This window comes from Corapipo altera, unplaced genomic scaffold (genome assembly GCF_003945725.1).
Source record: "Corapipo altera isolate COAL_440 unplaced genomic scaffold, ASM394572v1 182, whole genome shotgun sequence".
NCBI classification, from domain to species: domain Eukaryota; kingdom Metazoa; phylum Chordata; class Aves; order Passeriformes; family Pipridae; genus Corapipo; species Corapipo altera.
Genome location: NW_020885056.1, coordinates 68,769 through 85,166, shown reverse-complemented (window position 1 = coordinate 85,166; position 16,398 = coordinate 68,769). Strand labels below are relative to the sequence as shown.

General features: G+C 62.1%; 1 protein-coding gene across 5 annotated transcripts; it reads left to right on the top strand.

Moving 5' to 3' along the window:
• The first annotated feature begins 76 nt into the window (after window positions 1-76).
• Window positions 77-15,701, top strand: RHOBTB2 (Rho related BTB domain containing 2). 5 transcript variants are annotated; one of them, XM_027668912.1, is made up of 11 exons: window positions 77-154; window positions 3,478-3,555; window positions 9,595-9,796; window positions 9,933-10,036; window positions 10,123-10,308; window positions 10,400-11,424; window positions 12,287-12,405; window positions 12,499-12,649; window positions 12,754-12,842; window positions 13,028-13,133; window positions 13,228-13,466. In XM_027668912.1, the coding sequence occupies exons 2-11, from the start codon at window positions 3,497-3,499 to the stop codon at window positions 13,464-13,466; spliced, it is 2,280 nt and encodes a 759-aa protein (XP_027524713.1). In that variant the 5' UTR covers window positions 77-154; window positions 3,478-3,496. The 5 variants fall into 5 exon arrangements, with proteins under 5 accessions (XP_027524713.1, XP_027524712.1, XP_027524715.1 ...); XM_027668911.1 differs by lacking the exon at window positions 77-154 and adding an exon at window positions 2,901-3,064; XM_027668914.1 differs by lacking the exons at window positions 77-154; window positions 3,478-3,555 and adding an exon at window positions 5,035-5,177.
• Window positions 15,702-16,398: the final 697 nt, after the last annotated feature.

Genomic DNA, 16,398 nt, shown 5'->3' with positions numbered 1-16,398 from the left:
GCAAAAACTCATCCCTAGGGCATTTGTTTGGATCACATGGGCGAGTGTATAAAAATGGGCCCTACCTGTCCAGGCCAGTTAGCACCTGGAAAGGGAAGGCGGCTGCTGGAGAGGAGGGAAGAGCTGCGGGACGGCACAGGGCCCGTGCACACAGGTAACCACGGAGCAGATCTACCCCGTGGAGCAGATCTACCCCCCGGAGCAGATCTACCCCATGGAGCAGATCTATCCCTCCCCATTTTTCCCCAGGGATTTGCCAGGGCTGCTCCTGGGATGGGGAGGCTGAGGGTTTCTCCTGCCGGGAAGTTGTGGGGTGGGGGTGCAGAGGTGTGTGGGATTTGAGGGTTGGGAAGTGGGTGGGAGCCAGGGTGGCTCATGCACAGGAGGAGCTCTGAGTGTCCCCAGGGCTGTTTCCAGCCCCCAGGGTGACACAGACCCTCCAGCCCCTCGTTCCCTCCCGGCCCCTTTGCTCCCCTCTGAGCTGTCGGGAATCGGGGTGTCCGACCCCCGGAGGCTCCTCGGGGTGTGCTGGTGGCCCTCAGGGTTTACCAAGTGGCCCGTGGGCAGCGAGGTGGGTGCTCATGAGTGACCCCAAGCCACGGGGGCACACAGCTCCCAGCGTGGGATGGATCCACCCTGTTTTCCCCCGGGAACAGCGCGGATCGAACCCGGCTCTCCCCGGCCACCTCTCGCTGTTCCAATAAGGGGTGTTGATGTCTCCTGGCAGGTTGTCAGGACGTCCCTGCAGCCACCAAAGGCTGGTGTCACCGCCCTCCCTGAGCCTCCTGCCAAGGCAGGGGGACGGGCGGTGCTGCTGCCGCTTCCTCCAGCTGGGAGCCGTTAGGATGGGAAGTGGTTTTGGGGATTTGGGAGCTGTTTCACAAGCGAGGGAGGGCATGAGGCACAGCTGCCCTCCAGCAGTCCAGGACTTGCAGCCGGGCTCTGTGATGATGAAAGAGGGTGATTTGCCTACTCCAGGGGCTCCTGGCCTGCTCCCAGTGCTGTCTGACATCCCATGTTCCCTCTTTTCCGGCCGTTCCTTCCCTCTCTCACCCCAGCAGGGGCTCTGGGATCCTCACGAGTTTTCTCCCCCCCCCAGCATTGCTTCTTCCCCTTCCTCTGCTCTCCATCCCTTCTTGGAGACAGTTGCTTAGAAACAGACTCCTCGTTCTTTGATGTTTTAATTCATTTTTTTTTTTTTTAAATGGGGGAGAAGAGTGGGGGTAAAAGGAGATGGCAGGACGGGATGTGCTGGGGAGCAGAGTGGGGAGGAGGGCCCAGGAAACAGCTGCCACTGAGGGAAAGGTCTAAAACAAGCAAATCCAGCATTTCTCCCCCTTTAGGAGATGTGCAGCCCCCCCAGACCCCACACCATGCTCTGTTGGGTGTGCTGGCTGCAGCCAGCCCCAGGAGCGAGTCCCAGGAGGGTCCCATTTTCCCCCTTCTCACTGACCAGCAGCACCCAGGCATCCACCCCCCATCCACAGCAGCTCCCTGGGTGCAATGTGAGAACGAATTCCCTGGGGGGAAGCTGCTTGGAGGGTTATTTTCCTTTCCTGCTGAAGAGCCCAGGCTGGTTGGCAACGTTATCCGCCTGTTTTTTTGCTCTGCTCTCCATGGCAAGAGAAGCAGGAGAAAAGGGAAACAGAGAAGCCACAGGATGCACCGTTATAAGAGGAACTTTCCCCAAATAGAAGCTTTTCACAGCTTTTTCACGAGGCGTCAGCAGCTCTTAATACTGTATGAAACTGTGAATGCAGCATGAGGCAGCCGGGCCGGGGGGGAGCCTGTCAGTGCTCCAGGCTGCAGCTGCAGCCTCTCCCGGAGTGTGGGGCCGGCCCTGCACCCCAAAACCTGGCTGGGATGTCGGGAAGAGACAGCTGGAGGAGCAGCCTCAGCTGTGATTCCACCTCAGCAGCGTTTCCTGCACCCATCAGGGTGCTAAATCCAATACATCCCAGCTGGAGGGTGCAGAAATCCTGCACACACGGCCCAGGACCTTGGGTTTTGCCCTGACCTGGTTTTTAGTTGTGAAAGATCCGTCTGGAGAGCCCCAAATGTTCATTAGCTCAGCGCTGGGGCGAAGGGAGGCTGCGCTTGTGTAATAAGTCTCATTTTACAGCAGTACACTGCTCCTTCTGGGTTTAAATATTTATAAGCTGAGTGCTGAATCCCTGAAGTTGTGCAGTTGGTGTCGATGGCAGGGTGAGCTGTCACCCGAGGAGGATCAGGTGGCTGATTCCAGGGCTGGGAGATGGGATCCAGGTGGGCAGCTGGGCCACAGGATGTGCAGGCAGTGAACTGCCAGAGCACCCCAATCTCCTGGCTTGGGGGCAGACCCTTCTGCTCTGTCAGAACAGGGGATGAAAGGTGCAAAAATGTTCTTTTTGCTTGTTTTAGACCTTTCCTTCTGGTTTCATGGGCTCTCCTCCCTGGCCTGCTCCCCACCAGTGTGTTGGCACATCCCAGGGGTGCAGGGTCCCTTTGTCCCCACTGTTCCCCCATCAAGGTTGGGGTTTGCCATTTTTGCAAAGTGCTGGTTGAAGATTTCTCCTTCTTCCTGGCTCCCAGTGGATACCAAGCCCACAAACCCCATTTTTTTTCTGAGCTGGCACCTCCCTCCCTGGCTGCTGCTGGGGCTGGGGAGCCCACAAAGATGCCTCTGGCAGCTGCCCTCAGCCAGGAGATCCCAGGAAGAAAAACTGGAGACTTGGGGTTTTCAGAGCAGCAAAATGGAGGAGTGACCCTTATTGCTCTTCCTGGTGAATCCATGGAAGGACCCAGGGCTGTGGTGTGCCCGTGGAACCCACTTCCCAGCGGGAGCCAGGCATGGGTTGGCTTTGCCAGGAGCAGAGCCCAGGCTGGACTCTGCTCCAGCCTGACGTGTGCAGGCACTGCTGATCCAGTGACAGGGGAAGGAGGGACAGCCCTGCTGCCCTGCCTGGCTCCAGAGCTCCCGGGAGGGGAGCCTTGGGCAAACCAAACATGCTGGTCTGCTGGCCACCCCGGGAGCCAGGCACTGCCCAGGGTGTCTGTGCCCACAGGGAAGGCTCTTAGCCCAAGGGTAAGGTGCTTGGAGCAGGGCTGGGAACTGGGGGACCCCTGGAGCGCCCCAGGGCTGAGGGGAAGTTGTCACTGTGGCACCTGCAGATCAGGGGCTGGGGCTGTGTGTGTGCCCGTTGCACAGATCTGGTTATTCAGATCTGTTTGTTCAGGCTGCTCTGCACGGCGAAGGGGGTGGCACGAGGAGGGCAGACCTGGCAGCGAGACACAGGGACAGTGGGAAGAGGAGGGACAGCTCTGTCCCCACACTGGGACACTTCTTGGCCAGCCCAGGTGGCCTGGCAGGACTTGCCTTCCCAAAGCTCCCTGTCCCCAAGGTCCCGGGGTGACACCGTGCAGAGGGACAAGGTGGCTTTGGGGTCTGAGTCTGTGTTTGGGGTGTTTTTACAGAGCCCTTCTGCCCTCTCCCTTCAGAGTCTGCCAAGAGAAAGAGATGGAAAGCCAAGGGAAAGGCAGCCCCGCCGGGAAGATGACTGCCATGGCTCACAGCCTGTAAGTACCCTCCTCCCCCGAGCTGCCTCCTCCAGCCCCCCCGTTCCAGCACTTTTCCTCCAGCCACTTTCTCCAGGGGACTTTGCTCTTTGCTCCCCTCTGACACATTTCACTCTTTCTCCCATGGATAAGGTGGAAAACTCGCAGCAGAGCTTAGGGCAGAGCCAGGCAAAGGCACGATTCTGGGGGCAGGGGGAGTTGGGAACATGTAGTCTGGGGCTGCTGGAGCCTGTTGGGGTGTCTCCCCACTCCAAACCCCTTTAGCAGCGAGGGGTGCATTGCCTTGGTCTGTCTCAGCCCTTCAGGCCTTTGCAAGGTGAATAACACTGAGCTCAGCTTGAGCTGGGGGTCAGGGAGGGGGGCCCTGGTAGGGGGATGGCCGGGAAAGCTCCAGCAATTGCAGAACATTTACTGGCTGCTCCAGGGAGCAAACGGGTTTGGATTTGGATTCCTGCATCCTGACCCTCAGCAAGGCTGGGCAGGGGCCTGGCAGCACCCGGGAGGGGTGGAACCGCCCCTGGCATTAAACTAGAGAGTCATAAAGTTTACTGGGGAGGGCACGGCTGGAGCAATGTCCGCTCATGCCTCGGGGACCTGGGGAGCTTCTTCGTTCCTCGCTGGGGAGCAGGACAGGGGGGCCAGGAGGGCGCTGTGGGGTGAAAAGGGGTGCTTGGTGCCAGCACTGTGAGCTCCCCGGGGTGACCCCCAGCGCTCAGCCCTCGGGTTTGGAGCTCTTTGCCTGGGAGGGAGGGTGATTACGGAGCTGGACAGATGGGAGTCCCTGGGGACGACTGCAAGAGGCTTAAATCAGAGAGAGAGATGGGAGCAGGGAGAAAACGGCCTTTTAATCACAGCCCTGCCAGAGCCAGCAGTGCTGAGGGAGGGGAGATCCCACCTGGCAGCTGTGCCATGCCATGGGCAGCTGTGCCATGCCATGCCATGCCATGCCATGCCATGCCATACCGTGGGCTTGCTTGATGCAGCAAGTCAGCTGAGACTCGTGTTTCTCCTCCCACGGAGCAGAGGGGCTGCGAGCTGCATCCACGTGCTCCACAGATGCTCCCCAGCCCCTTCTTCCCCTGCCTGGTGCCCTCCCCGGTGCCTCCAGCCACCGGCTCTCTCTTCTCGGGAAAAGGGGCCGGTTCGAGCTGCGCAGCTCGGAGCGTTTCGACTCCAAGTGACAATTGTGCTTTTGTTTTGCCTGGCCGGGAGGGGGGCAGGCGGCAATTTGGCTGCCCTGAAAGCTGCCGGGAACCCTTTCTGCCACAATTAAGCACCTGCTACAAAGAGAGCAAATAAGCCAAATCATGCGGCTGGCAAACAAGCTCTACGTGTTCCTTCCCCCGTGACCCACTCCAAGAAGCAGAGAGAGAGAGAGAGCTCCGGGCTGCGGCTCTGGCTGCTCGCAGCTCCCGTTGCAGGAGTGGGGGGGGGGGATTAAATAGCTCTGCGTGGAGCCAAAAAAGCTCCTCCGCCCGCTCGCGGTTCCCGGCGTGGGCACGGAGGCAGCGCCGCGAAGCTGCCGGTGCCCGGCTCAAAAGCCTCAAGGGCTTCTCCCTCCCTAAATTAGCGGCTCCATCTCCTTCTGCTATGGAGAGGCAGATCCCCGTCCTGCGCGTTAGGTGAGGCGGGGGGCGCTGGCCGGGCTGGGGAGGGGGGGAAGGTGCGAGGCGAGGGCAGCGCTGCGCTTTGACTCCCGCTTCGACGCGGCGTTGCATCAGTGCCGGGGGGAAGGAAGGGCTCAGGCCGCTCCTGGGCTGGGGGGGCCGAGCCTGGCCCGGCTCAGCGGAGCGGAGAAGGCAGGCGAAAGGCTTCGGGAGAGGATGGCGAGCATCACATGATGCGGATATTACGGGGTCAGAGCAGCGGGGCCGGAGCGAGAGGCGCTTTTTCCCGGCAGCCGCGCTGCGAAGATGACTCGGAGTTTTTTTTTTTTAATGCCCTGCGGGGTCCAGATTTAGGGAGGAGGAGGAGGAGGAGGGGGGGTGCCCCCAGGGTGAGGAGGGGGCTGCAATAAGAGCTGCGGAGTAGGATAAAAAGGCAGGAGTGCAGCGTGTGGCCTGTGCTTGGAGAGCGTGGATGGATGGAGCAGCTTTGCTCCCCCCTCCCACCCCGGGAGAGCCGGGTTTTGGGGGCGCTCTGAGAGGTTGTCAGGGGTCTCCTCTGGCGCAGCCCCATCCTCAGCCGGGCTCTTGGCCTGGGAGCACCACCAGCACCACACATGGCCCAGCTGGGAGCTGGCAGCCCTGTGCACCCCCCGTGAAACGTGGGGAGGGGGCAGGAGGGGGGTGCACCCCTTCCCCGGATCGGGATTGGGGGGTGAGGGGAGGGAAGGATGCAGAGGAAGGGTGGAGGGGAGATGCGGGGGGGATGAGGGTGTCACCCCCCCGTATGGATGTCGCAGATGATGGAGGGAAGGGTGGGAGGGGTAAGGGCACGGTGGGGGTCTCATGCAAGGTGTGGGGGGAGAGAAATCCATGCAGTGCGGGACCGGGGGGGCAGGATTGCGGGCCAGTACAGAGGGTTAGGAGCAGGATGAGGGTCCCATGGAAGTCAGGGGTGGGGGGGGGGGGGGGCATGACAGAACCCCCTGCCGAGGGACCGTGGGGCAGGATGGGGGTCCTGAGCGCGGCAGGACGCGCCCGCACCCCCAGGACACCCCCCCCAATGTCTTTTTCAGCCAATGGGCGGGGTCGGGGGGGGGGGTCTGGGGCGGGGCTCCGGCGCGGCCGCTTGTTTTTTGTGAATGAAAGGCGGGGCGGCCGCGACTGCAGCGCGCAGGGCAGCGCGCAGCGCTCCGCGCAGCAGGGCCGGGATCCGCGCAGGGGGGATCCGCGCAGCGCAGCGGGCCGCGGATGCGGAGATCGGGGCGGCCCAGCCGCCGTCATGGGCCCCCGAGCCCCCGGCCCTGAGCCGCGCAGCGCGGCCCCGAGCCGTGCCCAGCCGAGCCGCGCAACCTGCGCCATGGCCGTGTCCGGAGGGGCGAGCCCGGCCCCGGCCCCTGGGAGCCGCCGCTTCGTCTGTGTTGGTGTAAGTACCGGGGGGGGGGGGGGGGAGGGAGAAAAACCCACTCCGAGCGCTTCCGCCCCGCGTCCCCCGCTCCGCCTCCGCGCATCCTGCCCGGCCCGGCCCGCTGCGGGCGCGGGGAGCAGCGAGGGCCCGGCCTCTTCGCCCTGCACCCGCCGCCGCCTGGCAGTGCCCCGCACCCCCGGTCCGGGCTCTCCTTGCACCGCCGAGACCCCTTGAGATGCCCCGCACCCGCTCCCGGTGCTTCCCGTCCCCCTTGCGATGCCCCGCTCCCGTTCCCGATGCTCTCCAGCCCCCTTGCAATGCCCCGCACCCCGATCCGGGGGCTCCGAGCACCCCTGAGCCCCCTCGCAATGCCCCGCACCCCCTGCCTTGGCTCCTCCTCAGCCCCCTTGCAATGCCCCGCACCCGCGGTCCGGTCGCTCCCCCGTCCCTTTCCAGAGCCCCTCACCCCGTTCCCTGCTCTCCCCGACCCCTTTGCAATGTCCCGCACCCCTTCCCGCTGGTGCCCGGTCCCTTCCACGGCCCCGCGCCCCCACTCCCGGTGCCCCCCGCCCGCCGCATCCCCCGGCCCCGGCCGTGCTGCAGCCCCGCTCGGGGCCCCGCTCCCGCACCGCCTCCCGCACCGCCTCCCGCAGCGGCCTCCACAGCCCCGGCTGCCTCCGGGCCCCGTTCCTGCTGCCGGGGGGTTCACGGGAGGTGCCGCGTTATTTTGGAGCGTCGCTGCCGTTTTGGGGCAGTTCCCCCCGGCCCCGTTTGGGGGGTTCTCCTGCCCCGGCGAGGTGCGGGATGGAGGATTTTTAGCCGGGGAGTTGCTAAGCGACGGCTCCCGGGGTGATGGTGCAGTTGCCTTGGCAACCGCGGGCTGGGAGCCTGGAAGGAGCAATTTTGGGGTTCTCCTTGGGGGAGGGTGGGTGTGAATTGGGTGCCTGTGGTTTGGGTGGGGGGCTGCGGTGGGCAGGGAGAGCAGGGCCGGGGGGCTGCTGGCCAGAGCAGCCCTGCTCCCCAGGGAGAAGCTTTTCCTTCGGGGGGAACTCCGATGTCTTGGCATCTCAGGTTATTTCTTGCTCTCCGATGGGTTTTGGAGCCGTCCTTGGAAGAGAGGGGATGGTGGGGAAGGTGGGGAGGGGGCTGCAGCTGAAATTGCCCCTGTGAAAGCCTCAGCCCCTCCTGGGGTGGTTTGGTGGGTGGGGGGCTGTGAGCCCTCCCCGTGGGGCTCACAGAGCTGCCCACTGTGTTTGTGCTTTCCTGAGAACCCACATTTTGTGCCCGTTGCTGTCCCACCATCCCCCTCCTCATTGCAGGCACTGATCCCATTAGGATTTAGCCCCTAATTCCCATGGGGCACCAGACTTTCCCAGCAGGCTCCCGAGTCCCCTGTGCTTGGCTGGGGGGGGTGCCAAGCTCCCCATCCGAACTGCCAACCGAGGCTGTCATTCCAAGTGCCTTCCCCCACCATCCAAATGAGCTCAGCCGACTTGGGAGCACGGCTGGGCCTAAAAATAACCACGGTGAAGCTCCCTGAGCACTGACAACCCCCCCACACTCTGGAGATCTCTTGGATCTCCTGGTCCTACAGAGCAAAGCTGATCCCCAGGAGCAGCAGTGGAGGGTGATGTGTGAGATGGAAAAGGATTTTGAGGGGCTGCCAGGGAAGGGGACCACCTGCCCTGGTTCCTTTCCGCATGCAGAGCCCAAGGAGGCTGCTCTTTCTGGTTGTCAACGCCCTCCGGGATGCATTCCCTGCATCCCAGAGGATCGAGGGGGACGTGGAATGCGGTGACAGCTAGTCAGAGAAGTTTTGCCCGGGGCCCAGCGCCCGGTGTCGAAGCGCTGGCACCCAAAGCAACCTGGATTTGTGCCACCTGCCTTTTGCCTGCACCTGCCCACGGGGCTCGTGGCTCAATCCCGCGAGGTGCCCGAGCCCTCTCCCTCTCCCGTGCCGCTGGTGCGTCCAGGTGTGCCCGGGAGGGAGGGAGGAGGTGCACGGAGGGAGGTGCTAACATTGGGAAGTCCTTGCCGGGCTCGGGAGCTGCGGCCCCGGTCCCGCGTGCAGGGCTCGGTTGCCACGGTTACCGGGTATTTTCGCTCACTGCGCTGGTGGTTTATTATAGAAGCTCAGGAGGCTGGTGCCAGGAGGGAGCGACAAGGGGGAAGAGATCTGCGGCTTTGGGAAGTTCAGAGCGATTGGGATGTGGGGCTTTTTTAGTCTGTCTCCCCCTTCCCTCGACCTCCTCGCCGCTTTTCCCCCCTGGAAATTGCGTCAAACCCTGCTGTGATGAGTTAATCCTGCCTGGTTTGGGCTCTGAGGTGTGGACAGGCAAAGGATGGTTATACCTGGGCACACCTGGGTGCTTCACACCATCCTCACAGCACCCGTGGCACCATCCTCCCTCTTGGGAGCGTTGGGGTCACATCTGCTCCTGGGAGACTGGTGATACTGGGAGCCCTCCCAGTCCCGGTGGCTGCTGAGCCTCTGGGAAACAGGAGAAGTTTCTTCTCTGCTGTTCTTAGCTGTGAGCAAATATCTGCTCTGGGAATGGGGTGGGGAAGGAGGGGCAGGTCAGCGTGCTCCCCTGAGACTGGCAGGGGAGAGACTGGCAGTGCCCCTGCGTGCACTCGCTCGGGCAGATCTGGAAGCTTCGCCTGTGAACGCTGGAGAAGGAGAAAAGGAAAAGGAGGGAGGGAGTTAAAAAAAAAAAAAAAGGAAGGCTCATCTCACATGAACGAGCATGAGCCGGAGAGCGGGAGGGAGGAGGGTGGAATCAAGCGCAGGGCATGTGTCTGACGGCACAGCAACGCACGCTGCCACGAGAACATGAAATTTTAAAGGGGACTGGCGGGGAGCGTGAGCCAGGGAGGGCTGGGCAGCTGCTGCAGAGCTTCTCTGGGCTGCAAGGGAGCGAGAGCATCCCTCTGTCCCCCTCTGGCATCCTGACCCGTCTGCAGACAGCCCTCCCGGCTTGGCCTGGGTGTATCTGCCAACCCACCCCCTCCCTGTTCCCCCTGCAGGTCCCAATTAATGGATTCTGACATGGATTATGAGAGGCCAAACGTAGAAACTATCAAGTGCGTCGTGGTCGGGGACAACGCGGTGGGCAAGACCCGGCTCATCTGCGCCCGCGCCTGCAACGCCACGCTGACCCAGTACCAGCTCCTCGCCACCCACGTGCCCACGGTGTGGGCCATCGACCAGTACCGCGTCTGCCAGGAGGTGAGGGCTGCTCACGGATGCCCCCTGGGAACCCCGAGGAGGTGGAGCTGCGTCCTCCCCGCCGGGGAGGTGGGAATCGCTCCCCCGTGCCCTGCTCGAGGACTCGGGAGCTGGACGGTGTCTCTGTTCCCCGCAGGTGCTGGAGCGCTCCCGGGATGTGGTAGACGATGTCAGCGTGTCCTTGCGGCTCTGGGACACCTTTGGTGACCACCACAAGGACAGGCGCTTTGCCTACGGCAGGTAGGGAGGGGGCAGAGCCTCAGTGCGGGGAGGGAGGGCAGAGCCGAGGCGGCGAGAGCTGGACCTTGACCCCGCTCCCCTCGCAGGTCCGACGTCGTGGTTCTGTGCTTCTCCATCGCCAACCCCAACTCCCTGCACCACGTGAAGACCATGTGGTACCCGGAGATCAAGCACTTCTGCCCCCGCGCGCCCGTCATCCTGGTGGGCTGCCAGCTCGACCTGCGCTACGCCGACCTGGAGGCCGTCAACCGGGCGCGACGGCCCTTGGCCAGGTGGGACCCCGGGGCCCTGGAGGTGTCCTTGCCTGCCCAGCGCTGTCCCCCTTGCCCGAAGGGTTCGTCATCTCCCCTCTCTCTTTTTCAGGCCGATCAAACCTAACGAGATCCTGCCCCCGGAGAAGGGGAGGGAGGTCGCCAAGGAGCTGGGGATCCCCTACTACGAGACGAGCGTGGTGGCCCAGTTTGGCGTCAAGGACGTCTTTGACAACGCCATCCGCGCCGCCCTCATCTCCCGCCGCCACCTGCAGTTCTGGAAGTCCCACCTCCGCAACGTGCAGAGGCCTCTTCTCCAAGCCCCCTTCCTGCCCCCCAAGCCCCCTCCGCCCATCATCATCGTCCCCGACCCCCCTTCCAACAACGAGGAGCGTCCAGCCCACCTCTTAGAGGACCCCCTGTGCGCGGACGTCATCCTGGTGCTGCAAGAGAAGATCAAAATCTACGCACACAAGATCTACCTCTCCACCTCCTCCTCCAAGTTCTACGACCTGTTCCTCATGGACCTGAGCGAGGAGGACCAGCAGGGGGCCGCGGGGCACGGCTTCGGGGTGGCCGTCACCGCGGCCGCCGAGCGGATGCTGCACCAGGAGGAGAGGCACCACGGGCGGGATTTCCTCCTCAGGGCCGCCAGCTTCGATATCTGCGAGAGCACCGAGGAGGCCGGATCCGGCCAGCGCAAACCGTGCCTTAGAGCCTCCACCAGTGACGGGATCCTGCGGGGCAACCGCTACGAGAACGGGGAGCGCGGGCTGCGGAGGGGCAGGAACCTCTCCTCGTGGAGCCGGGCTTTCACCAGCATCCAGGAGGAGATGGCTGAAGACCCGCTGACCTACAAGTCCAAGCTGATGGTGGTGGTGAAGATGGACGCTTCCATCCAGCCGGGTCCCTTCCGGGCCGTGCTGAAGTACCTGTACACGGGGGAGCTGGATGAGAACGAGCGGGACCTCATGCACATCGCTCACATCGCCGAGCTGCTGGAGGTCTTCGACCTCCGGATGATGGTGGCCAACATCCTCAACAACGAGGCGTTCATGAACCAGGAGATCACCAAAGCCTTCCACGTCCGGAGGACCAACCGGGTGAAGGAATGCCTGGCCAAGGGGACTTTCTCGGGTACGACTCCAGGGGCCCGGGAGCAGCCCCCCTCTTCCCTGGGAGGGGGGCTCTGAGGGGTGGATGGGGGGCTCGGAGCTCCTGGGTTTGGCCGTGCAGTGGAGGGTGAGCAGCTGTTCACTCGCCTTCCCCAGGATTTCTGGTCACACTTTGTTTTTCTGGGATTTTTATTGCTGCTTTTTTTCCCCAAGAAAGTGAGTGTAAGGGCCCTTCCCCAGGGTTTCCTGCTCCCCAGCCCATCCAGCAGCTCTGTTTATTTACGGAAGAGCAGCAAAGGCGACTTCCTTCCCTCCCAGCTCGGATTTTTCACAGGGTCATCTGATTTATTGGGAGCAAGTGCCCTTAGTAGGATTTCCCCAGCTTTCCACTGAGCACCACGAGCCACCAGCACGAGGTGACATCCCAGGGGGATGTGAATGTCCCAGCCTCCCTCTGGCCGGATTTGTTTCTTGAACATGGATCCTGATGTGGTCAAGCTGTCACTGTGAGGGGACAGATGTGTCCCCTGGGAGAAGCCGTGGAGAGCAGAGAAGGGGGGCAGGAGATCCCCAACGTCCTTCCCAGTTCTCCAAGGACTCGAACTTGGGCGAGAGGTTTGCTTCCTTGGTTTGCCCTTTGCTTTCAAATGTGTTGTGGAATGACCTGGGAAAATCCCTTGGAATACCCGGAGCACTGCTGAGGCCCTTCCCTGAGCTCCTCTGAGCTGGTGGGGGACGCTGGAAAAAAGAGAGAGATTTTTATAGGAAAAATATAGGAAATACCAGACTCTGTCCCCTTCCTGGTGCGAGATACTTTGTGGCAGGGGGTGGCTGAGCCCCTGGAGTGGAGACAGCCCCGGTAGCATCCCTGTGCTTGTCCCCAGATGTCACCTTCGTGCTGGATGACGGTGCTATCAGTGCCCACAAGCCCCTGCTCATCTCCAGCTGCGACTGGATGGCCGCAATGTTCGGTGGCCCCTTCGTGGAGAGCTCCACCAACGAGGTGAGGATGAGGAGGGGTCCCGGGGCTGTCCCGGGAGATGGGTGGGCACGGCCACGAGGTGGCAACGTGTGTGTGTGTGTGTGTCCCCCACAGGTGGCACTTCCTCACACCAGCAAGAGCTGCATGCGGGCGGTGCTGGAGTACCTGTACACGGGGCAGTTCAGCTCCAGCCCCGACCTCGACGACATGAAGCTCATCATCCTCGCCAACCGCCTCTGCCTGCCGCACCTGGTGGCTCTCACAGGTGAGCCCGGGGGGCTGCAGCAGGGTGGTGACCCCGCTGTCCCCAGGCTGGGTGGGTGTCCCCCCGCCCCGGCCTCCCCGTGACCCCCCTGTGTCCCCCCACAGAGCAGTACACGGTCACCGGCTTGATGGAGGCGGCCCAGATGATGGTGGACATCGATGGGGACGTGCTCGTGTTCCTGGAGCTGGCTCAGGTAGGACAGGGAGGCACAAGGTGCTGGGTGGTGACACTCAGAGGGGTCTGGCGGCTCCGGGGGGTGGGTGATGCTGCCCTGGCAGAGGGGACAAGCAGGTCTTGGGTGTCCATGGAGAAATGGGGTGAATCCCTCCTGCTGGTCCATGCCTGGGGGGCTCTGACGTGGGGCTCCATCCCTTGCAGTTCCACTGCGCCTACCAGCTCGCCGACTGGTGCCTCCATCACATCTGCACCAACTACAACAACGTCTGCCGCAAGTTCCCCCGGGACATGAAGGCCATGTCGGGAGGTGAGTGGGAGCCAGGGTGGGATGACGGGTTGGGGGGGGTCCTGGTGGTCCTGGCACCACCCTCACCCCCTCTCTCCCCCCTGTCTCCCTGCAGAGAACCAGGAGTACTTCGAGAAGCACCGCTGGCCGCCGGTGTGGTACCTGAAGGAGGAGGATCACTACCAGCGGGCGAAGAAGGAGCGGGAGAAGGAAGACTACCTCCACCTCAAACGGCAGCCCAAGAGGCGGTGGCTCTTCTGGAACGCCTCCTCCTCCCCTTCTTCCTCTCCTTCATCGTCAGCAGCCACAGCCTCCTCTTCGTCCTCCTCCTCCTCCTCCTCGGCTGTGGTTTGAAAGCCCGTCCTTGCCCTGGCTCCAGCATCCCTGGGAGGAGACGGGGAGGAAGAGGAGGAGGAGGAGGAGGAGGAGGAGGAAGCAGGGGGTGACCTGCCCCAGTGCCAGGCGTGCAGCGGACGCCACGAGCCGAAGCCCCAGAGGAGATGGTGGCCACAGGGGTCTGTGGTGGGGGGCTCAGGGCCAGCCCCTGGTGCTCCTGCAGCCCTGCTCTCCCCGCGCCGCGGTGCCAGCGCTGCAGGACTGGCAGAGCCCGAGCAGCAGGAGAAACTCATGTTTACAGGAGCATGAGGGCTGTGTTGTGGTTTTATTTTGGATTTTTTTTTTTTTTTTTGGTACGTTTGTTTGTTTGGAACATCAGCAGCATGAGGAAGAAGAAGAAGAAGAAACGCATCCCGCTTCCACTTTGATTTGTAACCAGAAGCTGTGGGATATGGTTTGTGTGTCTGATGGCACCTGGAGCCACTGTGGGGGTCCTGCCACCCCCTTTGACTCACAGCAGGGTCAGGCACAGTGCAGGGGACCCTGGTCCCCAAATGCCTCCAGGCACTGCAGCATATTCCCCTACCAGTGGGGTCTGTCCCTAATTCAGGGCATGGAGGGGACCGGAGTCCTCTCCTCCCCATTCTTAACTTTTTGTTTAAGAAGAAAACTTAAAGCAAAAAAACCCAACCCAATCCCAAACCCACTCCCCCAACCTGCCACACCAGAAACCAACCCCAGGCCCTTGGCTTGGGCTTTTAGCCTGGAAGGCTCCATTGTAATAAATGGTATTTTCAAAGCCCAGTGTGGTCCCTGTGTGTTTGGGAGGGAGCGCCTGGACACAGCACATTCTTGTGCCCTGCTTGGGGGGACACCATCACCCCCCTTCCAGCGCTCCCGGGGTGGACAGGGACAGGGAAGCACTGCAGGATCCATCCATCCATCAAAACGCCTTGTGCAAGGAGAGGTGGCTTTCCCGTCAGACTAACTCTGCATGTCCCACCTGTGTCCCTGCAGGTCCACAGCCCCAGGGCTCTGCAGGGTTGCCAGGAAGGACCCAAACCTCCGCTCGCCCTCCCCAGCTGGGATGGGGAAGAGCCCATCCCTGGCAGAGGCTGCAGCCGGAGGGAGCACGTAGGGATGCTCCCGGTGCGTCCCCTCCCACTCCACCCTGCTCCTCTTCCCAGCTGGCCTCGCAGAGCACCTTGGAGCCTCTCATTCCGCATGCTCGCCCTCGGCCACGGATGCAGGAGCGCGGTGGCAGCTCCAGCGAGCTCACCCCGGGTGTTCTCCCCCTCTGCAGCCCCGGCGAGCAGGTAGGACCACGAGTTTCTTTCCCTTCCCTCTGCGGGTGCTCCCCGGTCCCGTGTGCCTCCCCCAGGCCAGGCCCCGAGCCCCCGTGTCCCAGCCCTCCATCCTGCACGTGCCTGGCTCTGCAGGAGCTCCCTGCCCAGGTTTGCATGCTCGGGAGGCACGAGGGGCTGCCCGGGACGGGACCTTTTGGTCCTGGTAGGGCCCCCCCAGAGCTCCTGCTTTTCGCACCCGCCCCAGCGCTACCGATAAACCCCAACTGCAGTGCGGGGGCTGGTGGGCAGCCCCAGGGGCTTTTTGGGGGCCAGCAGAGCCCCTCCTCTCACTTAAGCACTGCATGGATTTGCCACACAGCTACTGCAGCACACAGAGCCCTGGCTGGGTGGAGCTGGAGCAGCTCCAGCCCGGGGTCAGCGTCGCGTGGCCCCCCCTTGGCCCTGGGGTCCCACCCCCTGCTCGAGGGACAGATTTCACCCTCCTGTTCTTGCAGGGAGCAGAGAGCACAGGACTCATGGTGTAGGGGTTAAGGCAGAGGCCAGGTTGGCTGCTGAGGGCTTTTTCCCCCGGCAGAAGCATCGCTGGTGGGGACAGTTCCCGGTGGGATGCACGAATTCCATGGGCTGGGTCCTTGGCACCACAGGGAGCAGCTGCTGAGCATCTGGTCCAGCTCCTTTGGTGCCCACTGAAACCCTGGCAGAGCACGGGGTGAGGGGGGGAAATAAAACCAGACAAGAAATCAGGAGGATTTTTTTTTTTTTTTTAAAAAAAGTTAATTCTTCCTTCATAAAGAGAAATGTGAAAACTGGAAAATAAAGCAAACTGGCTGGGCCAGAGCTCTGTATAAAACACACTCAACCATGCATACCAAAATACCAATATTTTTATATTAACTTTTAAGTTAACGTATGTAAACAATTGCTAAATAAATACATAAATACACAACTCCTGCTTGCATCCACGTGGTTTGTTCACTTGTACTGAGTGGGGGAGAAGTGGTGGGAGCAGGAGGGGCAAGTGCTTGGCAGCAAAGGGCAGCCCCTGGGCTGCTCCCACCACACTGGGGAAGGTCCTGGTGGACTGGGCTGTACTGGGGTGGCAGCTCAAGTAATCCAGTAGTTTTTCCAGCAAAGTTGTCCCTGAGCTATGCGTGAGAGGGAAAGTGTTTGAGAAGCAACCCATGCAGTTGGAGGATGCATGGCAGGTACCCGTGGTCACTCTCAGACCTTCAGTGCATTCACCTTTCAACGCTGGCTGGAGACACAGGGACTGCAAAGCCACCCCACAGCCGAGGGAACGGAACTAAACTGTCAGCAGCAGGTCCAGGGAGGTGATTTTTCCCCTCTACTCAGCTCTGGTGAGACCCCACCTGCAGCTCTGGGGCCTCCAACATCACAAGGACGTGGAGCTGCTGGAGTGAGTCCAGAGGAGGCCATGGAGATGCTCCGAGGGCTGGAGCCCCTCTGCTCTGGAGCCAGGCTGGGAGAGCTGGGGGGGTTCACCTGGAGAAGAGAAGGCTCCAGGGAGAACTGAGAGCCCCTTGCAGGGCCTGAAGGGGCTCCAGGAGAGCTGGAGAGGGACTTTGGACAAGAGCCTGGAGTGACAGGACATGAGAATGGCTTCAAACTGAAGGAGGGTCAAA

Bases quoted from the DNA above. Each gene is read 5' to 3' on its own strand.
- RHOBTB2 (XM_027668912.1), top strand. From the start codon at position 3,497: ATGGAAAGCCAAGGGAAAGGCAGCCCCGCCGGGAAGATGACTGCCATG. The intron at 3,556-9,594 runs GTAAGTACCCTC...TTCCCCCTGCAG, and splicing joins ACTGCCATGGCTCACAGCCT to GTCCCAATTAATGGATTCTG. The intron at 12,843-13,027 runs GTAGGACAGGGA...CATCCCTTGCAG, and splicing joins TGTTCCTGGAGCTGGCTCAG to TTCCACTGCGCCTACCAGCT.